The sequence below is a fragment of the Canis aureus genome, unplaced genomic scaffold, assembly GCF_053574225.1.
Source record: "Canis aureus isolate CA01 unplaced genomic scaffold, VMU_Caureus_v.1.0 ptg000163l_RagTag, whole genome shotgun sequence".
Taxonomy (NCBI): Eukaryota; Metazoa; Chordata; class Mammalia; order Carnivora; family Canidae; genus Canis; species Canis aureus.
This window is the reverse complement of record NW_027554461.1, coordinates 152,883-173,172: the sequence shown is the minus strand read 5'-3', so window position 1 is coordinate 173,172 and position 20,290 is coordinate 152,883. Positions and strand designations below refer to the sequence as shown.

General features: G+C 35.3%; 1 protein-coding gene across 6 annotated transcripts in view; it reads right to left on the bottom strand.

Moving 5' to 3' along the window:
* Positions 1-20,087, bottom strand: part of LOC144309685 (homeobox protein Mohawk-like) — a 63,436-nt gene extending 43,349 nt beyond the window's left edge. For 2 of the 6 annotated variants that reach the window (XM_077890785.1, XM_077890787.1), the window contains exons 1-3: positions 19,798-20,087; positions 12,448-12,601; positions 11,701-12,036 (exon numbers count right to left, since the gene is read on the bottom strand). In XM_077890785.1, the coding sequence (XP_077746911.1) occupies positions 11,701-12,036; positions 12,448-12,601; positions 19,798-19,914 (607 nt within the window). In that variant the 5' untranslated portion in view covers positions 19,915-20,087. Of the gene's footprint in view, positions 1-7,042; positions 7,200-10,414; positions 10,648-11,700; positions 12,037-12,447; positions 12,602-19,797 lie in introns of those variants that run through there. The other 4 variants (XM_077890790.1, XM_077890786.1, XM_077890788.1 and 1 more) reach the window with 4 other exon arrangements.
* Between the last annotated feature and the right edge of the window lie 203 nt (positions 20,088-20,290).

Genomic DNA, 20,290 nt, shown 5'->3' with positions numbered 1-20,290 from the left:
AATCATAAGCCCTCTCCACTCTTGGCATCCTAACCTACCCTTAAGGTACAAAACCCTCCCTGGGCAAGGTCCTTTCCTACTACCATGGGGGCTCCTGTGGCCAAGCTCCCTGAAGCTCCTTTGAAATGTTCCTGAGCTCAGAGTCCAAATTTGTAGTGATAAAATGGTATGCACTTAACTATGACTTTGTCAACTGTAGCCTTCTTTTTCTCCCTCTACTTTTTCGCAGAATCTCAGATTTTCAAAGGTATAAAATACTTATGCATCCCCATTTTACAAGTGAAGGAAAACCAAGGCCCTGGTTAATAAAAGAACTTGCCTTGGAACACATACCTAGCTGCTAGCAGTTCAGCTGAATATGGAGCTCCTGGTTTCAAAGGCAATTGGTTTCTGCTCTTTCCACATTATAACTTCCTGTGGCCTAATCTACAAGTGGCTAATTTTCAGGTCAGGTATGGAGGCTTACTACAGAGAAAATTTGAACCCAATAAAGTCATTTTTCAAACCACATATGAAACAGTAGGAATTTAACTATAGTCAAAATACAGATTAAACTTGTATTGTTTCCAGAGTCCCTACTCATTTATACCATAATTTTAGTTAAAGTACCTGAGAGACAGGATGAGATCAAATAGAACATAGATCATTTGCCTTTGTCTTTTTGTTCTGAGCTTCCTATTAGCATTTCACTGAGTGTGTATGTCAGAGGGTGGGAATTAGGAATGGTATTTAGGGGTTGGTAATATGTCATGAAATCATAACGTTGAGATTTTTTATATTTTCCTAATGAGAGGAAAGTTATTGTAACTATAAACTAAATTTTACTGCTTCAATCATAGTAACCATGAAATAGTCCTCAAACACCTTTCAAGATAGTTGAAAATTACTATTCCAGATGATTTATGTTTGTACTTTTTAAAGCACATTTTAAGAAAAAATATAAATAAAAAACCTCCTGAAGGAAAAAAGAACACAGGTTAGATAAACCAGAGGCCCCATGGGTTATGAGTAAATCTGAACTGGTGCCATTTTTCTGGAAAGGTCTAAAGTAAAGGAACCCAGGAGACACAATAAAAACTAAGACAAGACCAACTGCACTACTGACAAGGTTGTGAAAAAATTCCTTGATCCAACTGGATAGATTTAGCAGCTCAGAAAGAATTGAGGAGTGGGGGGGAACACCAAGAGAGATAAAATGAAGTCAAGACAATGATAAAAGAAAATGCAAAACAATGGCAGTCAACCTCAGTTGCAAACTAGCAAAAGCTATGTGGGTTCTCAAGCAGCCACAATATTATAACCATCTAGTTTTGTGCTCAGGCGAAGACATCACACCAAAGGCACTTGGCACCAAATAACTTCTGGCCAGGGATTTTACATTTAGAAATGTAAGACCCAGTAACATTTAAGGAATTCCCCCTCTTGCCAGATAGCCATCCTCTTGCCCTGAAGCCATGTGACAAATGATCCTGAATACCACGTTGCCTTTTATGCATCTGTTGTCTAAATCAGTGTAGAAACTGGAAGGAGAGACTGAATTCTGGCCCTTAGCAAAAGGCTACATTTTAGTGTCATAATGACAGTCTTGGCAGAACAGGGCATTCTTACTTGAAATGTCTCTGCCATACTAAGAGCTTTGTCCACCATAACCTGAACCTGGCTTGATCGAAGGGACTATCAGTTCTAAATTTTAAATACACAATCAACTATGTGAAAATTTAAAAGAAGCAAACTGTTTCTTGGAAATCTCACTTCATGAATGATTGTCTCTGACTACTTTTTAGCACTTGAAAAGGTTTCATTTTCATTTGTGTTGTTTTCTGTTTTTATATCACCAAAATATTTCTCTCAAAATCACCACTGAAAACTTTTTTTTTGTTCTTTTTATTTAATGACACTTGATCAAAGGCAAAATTGCTTTTGTGTACTCTGTGTGTGTGTGTGTGTGTGTGTAGTGTAGTGTATAATGGCACCAAAAAGGGAATACATTCTTTCTGTCAAAGATGTTCATCTTGGTCACTGTATCAAAGATGCTCTAAAGCACTGAAGCCGGTAGGCAAGAAACTGTTTTTAATCCTCTCTGAAGTGCAGGATGGCAAGAGAGACACAACATGCACTTGAGAGCATCCTGGCCACAGTGCCATCACTTCAGGGTTGCCCAAATCTGTGAGTATTTTCATAGCTTGCTTTTCAGACTGGAAAGATCTAAAATTGTTGGAAATAGATGAGCAATGTTGTGCTTAAACCTGAGACTAGTCTATCTTCCCCAAACCATTTTCAATTTGGGTTGTTATTATCACTCAAGTTTTTTTCTGGCCACTATCAGGTAAGGATTCAAGGTCTCCAGTGTCCACACAAGGCAGAAGGAAGATACCACTGGTCATTTTGAAAAGCCACTTTGTTTTCCTAACTACATCCAATTTCTTTCACCACTATGACTACACACACATGCAGACACACACACACAAACCAGCAGTATTAAGTTTCAGGCGTTTTCTGCAAACTATTCATATTTCCCTTAGTAACCAAAGGATGACCCCTAGGTAACGATGCCTATTACAGCCTGCAGTCCATAAACATATGTAAAGATCTTTCCACTGCAGCCATTAAAATAGAGAACGTTTTTTAAATGAACATATACCCTGCCTAAGTTCTCAAAAGTTCAACAAAAAATGACTTAAGTATTTACTTTTATTTAAAAGTAAAAGTCAATTAAGTACCTGAAATTGCCCAAAGCAATCAGACTTATTGTACCAAGGATCTGGATCATATCTCCAAACAACTAAGCAACTCATCCAAAAACACTAACAATTTCAATGCCTAGAATAGAGCCTAAAACAATTTTCTAACCTGCAAATTCAAGAATTGAACTAGAGGAGCCATTAAAGTTCACTCTTGGATTTATAAAAATATCCTTGACTATTTCCTTCTTTAGTACAGTGAAAATGAGAGAAATTGGGTAACAAAGTTGTTAAAGAAGAAAAGGAGAAAAGGGGCATTATGCAATTGTATTTTAAACGGCCTTCCTTGACCTAAACTGAAAACTAAGAGAAAAATTCAAAATTTGTAAAAGAACCATTTCTTTTGTGAGTGAACAAAATTGTTACTTTGTTGCTTCCTCAAAACTCACAACTATAAATGATATAATTTCTAATAGAAAACAAGAACAGGAGTTTCCAAAATTTAAAAGTACCAAAATTCTGGTCTGGAAGAAAACACGTATTTATTCTGAGTAAAAATTCTGTTACATCAACAAGACACATTTTGACATAGAAAAATACCTGTTTAATTTTAGAAACAAAGTAGGGAGGCAGAAGGGAAAAACTAACTGCAGTTAACCAAAAAAGAAAGAAAGAAAAGAAACCACTTCCATATTCATTAAATAGAATGTCTTGTTATTTTCACAGACAGTAAAAACTTTTTGACATCCTTTTTAGTCCCAGACTGGAGAAGTGTCAATGGATCTTATTTGGTCTCTTCTTCAGTGTGTAGAGTTTACAAGCCTAACCAAATTTAGAATTAGTGGGAGTTATGCACTTATGTTCCTTATACATAAGAGAAGAAAAAAAGGCCCTTTTATGCCAGCTTTGAGCTGGGCTTGAATTTTTATGACTTATTTAGAAGCCCTAGGGAATGAAAAAAAAAAGTTTCTTAATGGAAATACTGACACAGTCTTAAATATAGTGACATGAACAAGCACTTCTATGAAACAGCACCAGGATGTGACTGACCACTCCAGCAAGTTTGAAGTGAAGACAGTTGCAGACAATTGATGATAACTGACTGAATGACATTAGGAAAGTAATGGCAAGCTAGAAAAATCAAAATTTCCGGTTGGTAAACTTGTTTTTAATAGGAAAATATGTAAAATGTATGGGATCTTTACTCCAGTAAATGGAGGAAAAAGAAAATGTAAAATTTTTGCATAGATTTTCTTCAATTGTTACCGGATTAAAAGTAGTCATTCTTAAAAAGTCAAAGCTGTCATATCAATCCTGAGAGATGTAGCGAAGAGTTTAAATCAGTGGATCTAAATCTTGGTTTCTCAGATCTTACAAGGCTATGTACTAGATAGAGATATACAACAAATACTTGTTTTTTGTCTACCTGTTACACTTTTCATTCTTTGGTGGATTTCTAAAAATTAGCTAGTCTTTTCCATTTATCATCATATTTTCCAGAAAGTCACTTATTTACTTGAAAATTGGGTTAGTTTCATTTTATACTTTCTAAATTACTATGTTGAATCTCTTAAACCTCTCGAAGTTTTCAGCTACATTTTGTTTAGCATTTTCCTCTGGCTTTAACTTTTTTCACAATTGCCTCTTTTTAAAAAAGCTGTTTAAACTTATTCAAGATCATTTTTTTTCTCTTATCATGTTCAGGGACACAGATCAACATGTATATGTGTACATTAAAATGTCCTTTATAGTTTGGAAGGCAAACAGACCAGATCATTAAAACACTAACTCATTTAAGAAACAGTTACGGGGCAAATATGGGAAAGACACTGTATGAAGTGCTAAGGGGGCTATAAAATGTATAAAACACCACTTCAGGACCCCAGAGAACTTTTAAACACATAAGGCAGTGAGTATCAGCACAAAAGAGAGACAGAATACCGCTGTCTTTCAGAAAAACAGTGTGTCTAACCTTCCCACAAATGTGTATTAGTGTTGCTATCATACTTAGGTATCGGATAGAAGAAATGTAATATTTGTTACAATGTAAAATGTTCCCACAAATGTGATTTAGTGTTGCTATCATACTTAGGTATCAGATAGAAGAAATGTAATGTTTGTTACATTGTAAAATGTAAAAGGAATGCAAAACGTACATTTTTAACAATGTAAAAGGACAGAAAACATTAGGACTAAACATAGTTCTAAAAAATGTGTATATTTTCTAAACCAAACTGCCATAGACTTCCGATTTGTTTGCAAGCCATATGGTATAGGGGCTTTAGGTCTCAGTATTTACATTTATGGTTTTTCAGACTCTCATGTAATACCAAAGAACAAAGAAAAGTGAAGGAAAAGTTACCCCTGAAGAAATCAGAAGAAATCAGAAAACTGCTCATGCCAATAGTTGTTCTTTTTTTTTAAATTTTTGTTTGCCATTACTCTCTCAGTTTTTAACAGTAGATGGAACACTTTTGCAATTTCATTTAAATTTTGCAAGTGAATTCATAAAGGAAATTTAATTTTAAAAAGCAAGCTACTGTTAAATACTCCATATGATGTATTTGGCTTTCATCATCACTGATAAACATTTACAAATCTATGGTGTTTAGAATATCGTGCTTAAGTTTGAATGATTCTGGAGTAACCTCACGCCTACCCGAAAGTCAGAACTTCTGTAGATATCATTTATAAGATTACTGCTTTGGAATAAGTAATTAGGAAAGAACCCTTTTCAAATGGCTATGAGAAAGACATCATTCTTTATTCAAAGATATTAGGGGCAAGTTTAGGATTGTGGTTAATTCTGAAACTACTGATTTGAAAGGGTGGAATATATAAAAAGCAATAGGAGGAGGTAGTTTAGAGAAGAAAGGATATTGAAGCACACCCCACATGCTGTGTTTAATATTATCATCTTAGGAGAACAGACAATTCTATATTTTTAAAATCAGTACTTAAATTTCTACTTGGAGATTTCACTTATGATGGAATACCTCATTCCCAGATGGTGTTTGATAGGCAAAGTATTATTGTAGTAAGGATACAAGACAAGAAATTGGATAACCTTTCAAGTATCCTTTAAATGTCACTAACTGGGCTCGTGATAGAGGGTTTTATTATTCTCCGCTGAAGTACATGAGCAGTCATTTGCATGCCAGGAAAAGAATGTCTGGAATAATCCAAAAGGGCAAAGCTTAGCTCTTTCACTAAAAATAAGGAAGTGACAGGCACAAAAAGGGAAATAAAAGAAGATAAAAGTATCCAAAGCAGACTTACTAGTCAACAAATCCCATAGAGAAACTACTATGTACACAGAAACATACTATTTTAACAGCTGGCTCTTGACAAAGCCTTCTCTTGACTACCATGAAGCTTTCTTTAAGCTACTCACAAATACAAAACCTAAAATTGATGAAACATATAAATTAGTAGTGATTATTCACTGTTGAAAAAGATCTGCCAAGACAGCCCTTTAAATCTTTCTTCTGCTTCATGTAACTATGGTTTCTTTGTTGAGCAGCCTAGCACAAAGCACAGGGCTCCAGTGAGCCTAGGATAGGGCCTGTGTAGAGTGGCTCTTAATATTTTTGTACATGGAATGAATGCATGAAAGAGCACCTCATACATGAGAGAACTGTATCTCAGAAACGTACCTGTGAAAGTCAGCTTTCCGAACTGGGAGTGCACTTCTTCAAAGAAGCCATTCTGTATAAAGTTAAGGTTAAATCCCAGGCTAATTCAATGCTTTTTTTTTTTTTTTAAGATTTTATTTATTTATTCATGAGACACACAGAGAGAGGCAGAGACAGAAGAAGTAGGTTCCCCACAGGGAGCCTGATGTGAGACTGCCCCTGGACTCCGGGATCAGGTTTTGAGCCAAAGGCAGATGCTCAACTGCTGAGCCACCCAGGCATCCCTAACCCAGTGGTTTTACTGAACTCCTGAGCATACCTGGGTTTTTACCACTGATAATGCCCTTTACATTCTAAAGTACTTGTGTATGTAGGAAGAGAGAAAAAAGAACATCATTAGCTGAGAGGAAATGTTTGAAAATGGCATTTAGCCTCTGGCATCCTCCCAAACTTATTTTCTACTTCCTATTTCCTCTTTCCCTAATAACCAAAATCCTTAGTTCTGTCATTTTGCTCCAACTGTGGCAGGCCATCCAAATGGCCTCTACCTTCCAAAAAATTCCATGTAGCAAATAAATGACTTCTTTTTTTTCTCTCAATCAAAATCTCCATTTCTTCAGGGATATTCACCTCAGTCAAGTGGAGGGGAAGCTAATCTAATTAATTCACACTACCATAGGAAAAGAGTTCTATCGGCCTGTATGTTTTTGCCACACCACATGTGTCTAATTAAGAGGGATTTTAGACAGTTTAACACGATGAAGTTTAAACATTCAGCCTGTGGGAGCTGGTTAAATTTATGAATTATATACTAGCAGAGCAGTGGGGCTCAGAGAATAAGCATTCAAATGTACTAGCCATTTATAAGTTGATCATTTGTGAGCTGCAAAAAGAAAGAACATAACAGGGATTTGTTCTCAAGCCAAGCAAAAGAAGGGGAAGAAGTCTACCCGTTTTACTTCAAGACTTGCCTGATTTTTCCCCTTGTCAATAGACTTCTTAGAAACCTCTCCTTTCTCCTTCAGTAAAGAAGGAAATTTGTTAGGTTTTTGAGGATAAATCAAACTGCAATGCAAGTTAGGAAAGGCTCCAGTGAGGACTCACTGTAAGGTGGCACAGATGGCACATAGCTCCTTCATGGATGGTCCCATCTGGAGAATATCAGTACTGATTCAATAGAAATGGAGGTGGATATTAAAGCTAGTCTTCATCCTGATACCTCAGAGAGCAGACTCACTGAGGGACTAGAGGGCTCGAGGTCAGTTTGTCATGGGGATTCACTCCATCACATACCTGAAAATTGTCATCCATTAACCTAACATGATGAACAGTAAGATGAACAGTATTGTAATTTTAATTTAGACATAGACAACACTGAGTGACTAAGTTTTCTCAAGTATTATTTAGCTGTATTTAGAAGCAATAACCTTAATAATTCTAGTCAATTCTTGTTTAAAGATTTTATTTATTTATTCATGAAAGACACACAGAAAGAGGCAGAGACATAGGCAGAGGGAGAAGCAGGCTCCCCAAAGGGAGCCTGATGTAGGACTGTATCCCAGGACCCCAGGATCACGACCTGAGCCAAAGGCAGATGCTCAACGACTGAGCCACCCAGGGGCCCCTAATCAATTCTAATGTTATAATTTCTGCTGTTAGAAAGAAATATTTTAGCCAATACTTATTGAAAGCCTATTTTGTCCCCTGGGGGAAAAAATCTTTTTTATCCCTTGCATGATGGGGAGACTGTAGATTACAAAAAAATGTTTAATGTCTACATAAAATCAACAAAAACATGTTTGCATCTACTTTGATGTTGTCAGTCAAGTGGAGAGGAAGCTAATCTGATTAATACACACTGACATAGAAAAGACTTCTATCCACCTATATGTGTTAATTATGATTACTACTTTATAATCTAGCAGGCTTCACCCTCCTAGAATTTACAAGAACAGGTGAAATGAAACTCAGTGATACATTATCTTTCCACACACCAACTCTTTCATTTGGCTTTTTTTTATTCAATTATCATTAATGGAATGAATCATAAGATACTAAAAATGGGTGAGGAAATGGATACAATTCTTTTTTAGCATAGATAAATTAATACACTATGTTTAAAGGTGATCTAGTCTTGAAAAAGAATTTAAAAGATGAAATCTTTGCACTAGGGACACCTGGGTGGCTCAGTGATTGAGTGTCTGTCTCTGGCTCAGGGTGTGATCCCGGGGTCCTGGGATCGAGTCCTGTATCATGATCCCCACAGGGAGTCTGCTTCTCCCTCTGCCTATGTCTCTGCCTCTGTGTGTGTGTGTCTCATGAATAAATTTTTTAAAAAATCTTTAAAAAAAGGACAAAATCTTTGCACTACTATAAAACTGGGGTGGAGGAGGGGAGTGGTATTTAATAGCAGATTGAGAGGATTTCTTTTTAGGCAAAGAAAGAAAGATATAACCAGAAGGAATTGAAGGAATTCAGAATAAGCCTGTATGCCAGAGAAAACCATAGCAGTTGCTCAGAAAGTATTTATTGAAATCCCCTGTTCTACTATTTATGCTTGAGTGGTAACCCAGCTACAACTGCAGCAACGTTGTCGCTCGGTTCCCCCAGAAGACAGCCATTTATTATTTCAGGCTGAGATTTAGCAGACGAGTCTTAGACCACCAATCTTTCTCAACTCTCTATCCACAAAACCAAAAAATTTATTTCGTTCTTTTTAAAGTTCATACTCATGCATGCAAAACCAGAAGTTTACATGTCTAGGTTGCTTTCTCATTGTTTGCATAACTAAAAAATAGGCTTTTATTTAAAAATAGAACTTGGCAGATGAACAGGCCATTGATTGGATATTTTAATAAAAATAAATGGCCAAGATACTTAATTTCGAGAAGTATCAACTATACAGGCAAGTTTCCCTCTTTGGTTTTCTACTTTATCACCTTTGAAAAGAGCATGCATTTTCAGAAGATTCATCACAATGTGTAAATTTCAAATTTGTTTCTACTGGGTAACATAAAGAAATTTATAAGAAATTTCACAAAATAATAGATCTTCAATTATTCCACCTAATCAAAATTAATCTTCATTGTTTCAAAAAATCTTCCTTGTTTTTGTCTATATATATATTTGTACTGTCATAACTGCATTCAATGTTTCCACAATTTTAAATTGTTTTCCACTTAACCTTATGCTATCAATATTTCTCATGTTGCTTTAAAGTCACTATCAGTATTATAAATAAAAATGTTGATTTTTATGCTATTCTAATCTAGCTTTGAATTAGAATAACATTTACATTTTTAAAAACTGACATACTTCCCATATTTTTATATGTTCCAGAAAAATGCATGAAGGATGAGAATTAATTATTTCTTCAAAGTTTGGGGGAAAAAATCCAACAAATCTATCAAATCATATGTTTTGGGAACAGGGTTTACTAAAATCCTTGACTTTCCCTGAATTAGTGATCATTTATAACTTTTCTCATTGTAATTTTATAATTTACTTCGTGTGGATATTACCAATTCATTTCATCTGCACATTTATATATAGTATATTGTCAAATAACTGTGCATAATACACCACAATTTTAAAAAATATTTTTAATGACTATATATTGATTGCTATATCTCCTTTCTCATTTCCAACTTTAATCTCTGCCAAGTTTTACCTGTTTCTTTTAGTATTGCTTTCAGAGTCAACTCTTAATTTATTTTTCAGCTTTCCATGTTAACTTTTTCATTTTATTTTTATTCTTTTTTCAATTATCTGTACTTGCACATTTTGACGTCCTATCCCTTTCTATCTCTGTAAATAAAATTAATGAAGCTCTGAATTATCTCCAAGTTCTGCTCTGGTCACATTAGTTAGATGTTAGTATGTAATTAAAAAATTTTTTTTTATTAGCTAAATAGTCTTTATTTCATCTTTTACTTCTTACTAGACCCAATTATTACTTACAAGACTAATTTTGTATGTCAGAGCATTTGGAGTTGTTTTCAACCTTGAAGTTGGAGATGCAAACAGAAAGTGAAGTTAAGTCTTTAAAAATGTATTGAGATTTTCTCTGAATCCTTACAGATAATATATCTTTTTTTAAAAAGATTATTTCTTTATTTATTCATGAGAGACACACAGAGAGAGAGGCAGAGACACAGGCAGAGGGAGGAGCAGGCTCCCTGCAGGGAGCCCGATGTGGAACTTGATCCCGGAACTCCAGGATCATGCCCTGAGCTGAAGGCAGACACTTAACCGCTGAGCCACCCAGGTGTCCCACAGATAATATATCTTGTACACATTTGTAGACACTTGAAGATTTCCAGTTAAATAATCTGAAAGGTATATTAAACAGACCAAATGTAATTCTTTTATAAAGACCTATTGCCCACATATCAAGCTCCTTACAAGGACTACACTCAGTATCATTTGTGTAGTGTTTAGCAGAGGGCCTAGAATATCATAATTGCTCAATAAATGAATTGTGGCAGTATATGTAATAATTAAGAGTTATCATAGTCTTGTAGTAGTTATGTTCCTCCTACCCCTTACACAGGCTAAGCTGCACTACTGATCCGGAGAAGAGTTATTAACTTGTGTTTTTGGTCTGGGTTTTCTTATCTATGATATAACATGGCAGGACTAGATGCTTTCTAAAGTTATTTCCAACTCTAAAATTTCTAAATCTCATTTGTTGGCATTTTCAGGATCTGGACTCTATCTGCACCAGATGTAGGTCACACATATCCTTTGTTCTGAAGCAACTTGCTCAAACACACTCTTTACGAGCAAAACTCTGGAAACTGAAGTGAAGATAGAAATTTTTACCAAACTCACTACTCCATCAGAAAGTTCCGGACAGGCAGAAATCAATTCATAATTTTTGGAATAAAAGTAAAAATTTCAAAGCTATTTATCAGTCTTACTTGTGCTTTCCAGGAATAAAAGTAAAATTTCCAAAGCAATTTAAGCCCGATCTACACTTTTCCTTCACATGAGTCTTGGCACCCATGCTAATTTGTGTTCATTTTCCATCACTATTAGCAATCAAAGAATTTAAGAGAAAAGATGGAACACAAAGTGTTTGCATGGCTGGCTATAATTCAGGGCATTCCTCCTCCAAGAATGTATATCATTGAGATTAAAAATGAGCATTAAGAATGAAAATTCTCATCTTTATTACTAAGAGTGAAAAACCCAAGTAGACCATCATCTACTAACAAGTACATCTGGTAATTAAAAACAAAACAAAAGCTTTCAAATTAAATTATGAGCTATATGTGAATAATCTCTTATAAAAGCAGTAAAGATCATGCCATTATACCTGTTGAATTTGCTGCAGTTTTAGTTCTATTTTAAACAAGGTGTCATGAAAAGCACAGACTTACCTGTACGGTAGACAAAGTTGCCTTCGGTTTCTGATGATGAGGGAGACACCAATTCTTCCTCAAATTCATTGGAACTAAAAGATCCCGAATGGTTTCTTTGCCTTGTCTTTCCCATCATGGCAGCATTTGTGGCCATGACATGTCTCAAGGAGTCGTTAAGGTAACGATTCAATAAGCTGCTCTTGTATTCGGGGGGTGATACGTAGTCCTCACTGGCCTGTGACTCTGGCCTCACTCCAGCTTTTATGACTGAGCTTTCACTTTTAGTCACAGGATGATGAACTGGATTATTATAGCCCCCTTCATTTATGTGGTTTCTTGGAGGATTTTCTCCATCTAAGGGAGAAAAATACCAATAGGTAGTACTTACATATACTATTCCCTGTTATAGTCAATCATTAAATATATACATAAATAAAGAATATTTAAAGTATATTAAATTGTCTTTGATACCCCAGGTTAATTTTTAGGGAAAGGAAGCAGGAATCTATGTAATCTCTCCCTATGGTATCTTAATTTTAACGAATTTCACAGAAAATGTTATTCTGACACATGATAAATCTATAAACAAGAGGAAGCAGCCATATTCTGTTGGTCATTTATAGAATTGTAAAAATGAAGTTACTTCACGCAATAAAAAAGAATCATTAGAGTACCATCATATTTAGTGGAGTCAACCTTAAAAAACAGCACTTGGGGTGAACTTCTTATTAATAGAGGGAAAGCAAAATAAAAATATTAACAAACCTTCAGAACATGAATCATCGCTGCTTACACTAAGTCGCTCAGCGTTTCCTTGAACATACTTGTTGTACAGTTTTATTCGTAAAGCCCAGCTTAAATCTGGCTGTCGAACGGTATTCTTAAGCCGACGTCTTGCATTAGCAAACCAATTTGACACCTAAAAAAGTTTTATTTTTCAATTAACAAAACAAAAAATATTACCCATCACATATTACTTTCCCACAAGGGACCTAAGCCTCTCACAGTATCTCTGATCATTAAATATTCTCAGAATGCAATAGTACTAGACATTCATTCATTCATTCAACAAATGCTGAGCACTTACTACAGAGACTGAGCACCTACTGTGTTCTAGGAATAATAATAATTAAAAAAAGAACAGGCTTTGCCATCAAATGCTCAGTCTAGTAAGAGGTAGGATAGTGTACAAATAACTTTAGTATAGGAAAGAATGTGATTGAATGGCTTAAGAGGCATTAAAATAAAATGATACAGGAATCCAAAGGAAGAAGGGGTTACTTTCATGTATGACTTAAGACTTCATGAGGAATTAAGTGAAACATTGAAGGAGTGTGTCAGGTATAATGGGTAGGAAAGTGTGTTCCCAATAAAGAGGACTTGAGAACAAATATAAGTCAAATTCCAGAGACATTGTGGTGGGTGAGGAAGAGGGAAAGAGTTAAAAATGACCTTGAGCCATTCCTTTGTAACCAAGAGAAGGACAATGCCATTTTGAGAAGGAAAGTAGAACTGTTTATGGGTGAAATGATGTGCTTGGTTTAGGGAATGATTAGTCTGAGGTACTGGAAAAGCATACAGGTGAGATGTGAAGGAAGAAAGCAAAAATGATATCTGAGACTCAAGGGAGAAGAAAATCAGATGTGGGTCAAATGCACAGAAGTGTCGGCGGCAGCTTTGAGTAGTCAGGGAGATGGCTGAAGACCAAACCCTGGAAACCTCCAGAGATCAAAGAGACAGAATTATAACAGAGAAACTAGCACAGCAGTCAGATACAGCAATCAGAGAAGTAGAGAGAGAGAAATGCCAATAACACTCAGCTTTTTTTTTTTTTTAACACTCAGCTTTAAGTTGAAAGTCAAATGCTTCCAAAGAAAATAGCTGAATGCAAAGAAACAAACACTGCAAAACAAAAGAAAGTTACTTCCATTTCTTTTTAATAGATACTATTGTATTTCTGGAAGTTAGAATGGTGCTTGAGATTTCCTTGAAAATATCTGGCTATCATCAGGAAAAAATATATGTAAATAACCCAAAGGGCCAATATTTGCTTTTAAAAGAATGATATATGGAAAGAGAATTACGTCTTTCTGCCAATTTTTTTCTAGAACATGAGTCCACATTACAACAATAGTTTGTGTGGCAGTGCTTACGTTGGAAGTTTCTTTTTTTTTTTAGAGATTAATAATATAAACCTACAATTTTTACATATTTCTCAAGACATAATTATTGAATGGGCCTATGGTGAATCCTACTTTTTAAAAAAACAGAACTACATTTTTTCCCTCTTTGACTCTACAAGTTTTTAAAACATGGTGGTTTTTCCCAATTTACATACACACACATACACATGCACACACACATATATACAGAAAATATATCATAGGTAATATATATCCAATATTAATTACCTTTGAGTCTTAAGTAATAACTGTCCCCTTAAATTTATGTGCATTGATGTAATAACTCACCATGGCATTCCAGAAGTTTTAGTTTTTATCAAGCCCTCTTCCTATCAAGTTGTGCTATTATACTATGATTTAATATGGCTTCAATTTTTTTAGTCTTCTCCAACCTCTAGACAGACACCTTCTGCAAATACTCATTCAATAAATATACATTGAGTAGTTCTTGTGCTCTAGCTATGGTGGTCAGTGCTAGGAATGTTAAATATTAGGATAAACTTCGTCCCTGCACATATGGAAGGATTAGTGTGGAACTATGTATTAACTGAAATACATGGGTGAACATTTACTATGGAAGCACAAAATGCCTGGTCTAGTCTTCAAACCTTCCTCTACTCTCCAAGTCATAGCCGAAGTATTTATTCAGGTTTTTGTTAGTAGTAACTGGGAATTTTAGAACTTTTTTTTTCTGGATTTCTCTATCTTCCATTCTATGCACTTGAATGAATCTTAACCATCACCATCAACTTCAAGTGTTGATGTACCATTATGATTTAATTGCTTGACTTCTTCAAATCCTCATCAATATCTTGTTATCCTATAACTGTGGCATAATGTTTTCCTATTCTGAATTTGCCAAAATCAAGTGTGAATCTACAGAAGTCACTTAACTTTTCTGAACTTCAAACCCTTCATCTATAAAATGCATTAGATGGTTCCTAACATCCTTGCCAACTCTAAAAACTAAGATCTGTGAAATACAGTCTAAGCTCTCCTACAAAAGTGTTAATTTATTCCTTTTATAGTTGGTACTAATCTACCTTCTGCTTTTGACCACTGCCCTTTTGGGGCAATCAGACATGTGTGTTTATGTCTTAAACTTTAGCACAACCATCATATAGTACAGTGTAATCCAATTCTTACGTGACTCTGCATATTTTTATTTAAATGCAATGGCCTTCTAATTTCCAAGGACATTAAGACTATAATTCTAACATACAAAAATTGGGACCTTTGAATATCATGGTGGGATTACAGTTTTTCAAATACAGGGGTCATATCCTTTTTATGTTTTATATAATTAGTTCTTACCATAATATATTTATCACATGTTAGAAGATTTTCCAAAAAGGTCTGCTGATATCTAAGATGAGCTGTCTGTAACCTGATTTCATAAGTTTGACTGGCAAGCAATCTGCTAATATATTCACTCTGCCAGTACTTTATCACTAGAAATTTACTGTACAATTTAAGGTGTTTAATATCTGCTTGCATTGTCATGTAAACAGCAAACAGTTGGTTAACAAATTTGCATAAATACTGTTTTTCTTTTCTTTTTCTTTTTTTTTTTTTTTTTTTTTGGTCCTGATGCACTAATGCAAACTCCATCTGTTTCACAGAAGGTAAAAATACCAGTTCAGATTTTTCTACCTTCAACTTACTATGGATTCCTTCAGGTTGTCATGCAAATCTCATTAAATTCTATTTTACACGAAACAGGCCTCCTTACTATGGATAGGTTCTGCAACATCATTTTGATGTCAAACTCAGAGCTTAAGAAACAAGGTATTTTATAGTGAAAACTTGGAGAACCAAATATCTAGAAGTTGGAAGAGAAAAACTAGTAATTTTCATCCCTACTTTAACCAAGGTGTTTACATTCATCGTATTGACAGAGCAATCATTATAGTAAACCCAAAGGGATAAGCCAGCATCTGTCCACCTTTGAACATACAGAATTAAAAAACTTATTCTGAGTTACCCAACTGAAATATTGACAACCTCATTTCTATTCCATATAGTATAACACTTGGAATAATGTAGAAAGACCAATTTGAAATTTTGTTGAAAATTTAACAGTTGCTATAATCCTTGCAGTTGATAACTACATACATATTCCGGCAGAAGCACTCACCAAGCAAAAATGGAGTTATGTCAACAGAAGGGGCAAAATCTTAGAACAGAGCAGTTTTAATCAATGGTACATTGGTATGTTTAGCCATTATCATAGAAATGTGAAACTTCTATAAGTAAAGGAAACATTAACACCCAATCATTAAACATAATCTCAAGCTCAATGTGCATTGCACTCTGCATTGGGATCATGAAAGAAGTCAACTCAAGGAGACAGTTCACTCTTATAATCCAGAAAAAATATAATAACTATGTTTTAAAATATATACACATGAACAATGGGCAACACTGAAACCAGATATAGCACCCATCTGTCCTTCTCTGAAAAACTTCTTCCAAGGCAATTATTCTGCAGTATGCTCTATATCCTACAATAATATAAACCCTAAATGCATGCCACTTTATGTCATTCCACAATAAAGCTCTTCACATTTTGATAATACAGAGTATATTTTTTATAATGTTTAAGCAATGGGCAGCCACAGAGATTAAGCACAATGGAATATTTTGGTTGGTTAAAGTACACACACACACACACACACACACACACTACCTGTTAATTTTATGGAAATGTGTATATCTCATTAGGTAGTAAGATGTCAGGTTAACAACAAAGAACTCTTTTAGCTTCATTTGTCAGGGATAAATAAAATATAAGTGTAGATTAATGTCCTTAGTGCTTCTATTTATCAGAAAAAGTACCTTTTGAGGTGCTAAAAACATTTCCTCCACTAAAGTTTCAATTCTATGCTTCTAGGTTTAGTGGGACTGCTGACCAGGTTTTATGTTCTTCCTTATCAATTTAAGAGTAACAAAACAAAGCAAAAATATGTTTTATGGAAAGCTTAATGGCCTGATACACAGCCAAAAGGAAAATGTTAAATGTGAAGGAAATTATCAAAATACAAGACACTCTAATAGTTAAGGAATAAAAGTTATGTTAATTGCTTATTAACATCAGTTATAGAAACAGAGACAGAAGGTACTGCAATAAACAAGAAATAGGAGTTTGGAACTAGAAATAAGGGGAACACCCCATATTTATTCACAGACATTAAAAATATGACATATTTCCAGACATACTGAAGATGATAAAATGAGTTACATTCATGCCGTTGTATGGAACCATCATATAGCATTAAGGATAATGAGCTGCTCCCTGTGTATTCAATGGAATGGATTTAAAAACTAGAATATCTATAAGATTTCAAGACATTCTCTAGTTTTCAAAATGATACTTTGGAAAGCCACATGGTGATTATAGCGGTATTCCCCAAAAGAACCTATTCACTCTACAAACATGTATGAACAGTTTATGGAAAATACAGTGCTGGATAACATGGGGAGTGTGAAGATGAAAAAGACATGATCACTATTCTCAAGAAACCTGACTCCACAGTAGAAATTTGTTCACTGGGAGAACGTGATTCATTAAATAGGGCTCTAATTTGCAGAGATCAAAAGCTTTATTCAGCCCATAGCTTTCTATTTTTCCTCCAGAAGTGTAAAGTATTTACATAATTTATTTGGTTTCCCAGAGAGTCAGAATTTGCTTGAATGTTGAATGTATGTCTGACTTTCACAAACTCCCCCATACAATGCAATATAAGTGCAGCTGACCCTTGCACAACACAGGTTTGAACTGCATGGAACCACTTATGCACAGATTTTTTTTTCACCAAATCAGTAGTATTGTAAATGTATTTTCTCTTCCTTATAATTTTCTTACTAATATTTTAATTTCTCTAGGTCACTTCATTATAAGAGTATGGTATATGATATGTATAACACACAAAATATGTTTCTATCGACTGTTCATGTCATTGATGAGGCTTCCAGTCAACAGCAGGTTATTAGTAGTTAAGTTTTTGGGAAGTCAAAGCTATATATAGATTTTTGACTTGCAGGAGGGTTGGTATCTCTAACTCTTGGGTTGTTCAAGGGTCAGCTGTAGATAGATACGTATGTATACATACACACACACACACACACATATATATACAGATATTCTTACATGGATATCTTATTATGCCTCATTGAAAATAACTGGACCAAAATTGGATTATTATACTTAAAGTCCCTTGCCTATTCCACACATTTTTATTTTTTCTGTTAATCACTATAAAGTTCCAGAAACCAACTTCATTTGCTATAAAAATTTGAAAATCATTAAGCAGGAATCACTTATTATTATAAATAATTATCTTCGCTTCACTTAAAAATCAAATAATTTTGTGCATTTTTATTTTCTGAGGAGTAGTGTAAGAGAAAGAAAATACAATGAAAATATAAAGTATAATTAGAAAACCATAATAGAGTTACCAAGCTCTTAATGCAGAAAGAATGGTTATTTGCATTTGAGCTATCATTATAGGTAGAAAATAATTTGGTTCTGTATTAAAATTATGACTGCTTGCATTGCAACTCAACAGTACTATTGTACACAAAACTTTAAATGTCTCTGCTAATGACAATGTTACTTTTCATAATTAAAAAAAGTCTAAATATGCCATATGCTTTCCGTATAAAAGGACGGCAAGCATTAAGTATGGAACTGTATGATATACCAAATTAATCTAATGTTTTATTGCTGACATCATTGTGAAGTATTCAAATAGTTCTATAAACTAGTGTATTTTCAAAATAAATAGCATACCTGTTTAAACTGAAATTTGAGCATATGTATTTATTTTCACGAGTCAAGTTTTTCTGACTAGAATCACTGAAAATTCATAGTTTTATGTTAAACAGATACTGAGCCAAGAACACTAAATAAATTTTCCCCTCCAGTGCTACAGCAAATCACTATTAATACTATTGCCTGTTAACATGAAGCAAAACAGATGTTATTCTCTACAATTGTATTCTGAATATAAGCAGACAAATGCATATTATAGTTTTAATAAGCTTGAATACAAGTCAACTTTCATGCTTTGTCAAACTTTCCAGCAATTCCTAAAATGTCAACCTTCAATACTCTGGAAAGCAAGTTTTATTTTATCTAGTAGTTAAGTATTATCTTTTATTTGGGGCCTCCCTCACTATAAATTTAATGGAATGACCAAAACTTCACAAATGCAGTAATGTAGTTGCTACTATCATACATGAAACTTCTCAGCTCACTTACCTCCTCCTCCTGTTTCTGAATAAATTTGTTCTGTTTGCATGTATAAAAGTTCATGTCACCACACTTATTAAAGAAGTCTGTGGTGCGTTGGAAAGAGCATTTGATCTGGAATTACATTATTTCCAAGACTACTTCTATCCCTTAGTAACATTTAACTGCCACAGTGCCTTGGTCACATCACCTGTAAAATGCTCATTACTGCTCTAACTCACCATATTTTGGGGGAATATCAAGTAAGATTACGTACGGAAAAGTCAAATATAAAGAAGTGTTGTTCACTAGAGAAGAAACAAACCTGCACCCTTTCTCTGCACTTAACAAAGTGGTAAACCAACCACTTGAAATTGGCCTCTTCTCAACCCCAGTAGAAAGATACCAGCAGCAAAATTGTGTGGATTCTAGCTAATGCTCGGGATGCCTCTTACTTAATAAAATAAATACAATTAAATTAAATTTTAAAAAATCCACCTCTTGCTCTTCCTCTCCATCTCTTGGCTCTATTAGTCAAGGTAATTCTGAAAGTCAGCCTGTAATCGACCTTTCATGTGGGGCCCTAATGTGTAGTGCCTTTGTTTGTACACGGTTCTCAAAGTTTCAGCCAGGGCCAGCAACTTTAGTATCCTGAAAACTTGTTAGAAATGCAAATAATTGACCCCACTCCAGACCTACCCCTGAATCAGAAACTCCCGTGTGGGGCCTAGCAGTGTGGGTTTGAACAAGTCCTCCAGGCGACTCTGATGCACGCTCACGTCTGAAAATCACTGCAGGTCGTCCCATCCTACCCATCTATGCATGGCACCTTGTCATAACTCGCAGGTGACTTTTCACCTCCCTCCTTCACAAAGCACCACGCGTCCCTCCTGCATCGAGCACGAGCACTGAATCGACAGCTCAGATTGAGGGGAGACCCAGGGCAGGAGCCCGAGCCCCAGGACGGGCCTCCGCCGACCCCGTCCCACCGGCTCGGCTCGGGAGGCGTCAGGCGGGGGTTGGCGCAAACACGCCGCGGGCCGGCTCCTCGGCCGCCGTTACGTGCACGAGCGTCATCTGCGAGCCGAGCGCCAAGAGGATCTTCTCAGTCTTGGTGGGGTACGGGTTGTCACGGTGCTTGTAGAGCCACTGCTTCAGGGGCCGCGCCATGTCTTGCAGGGCCTGCCGCTTG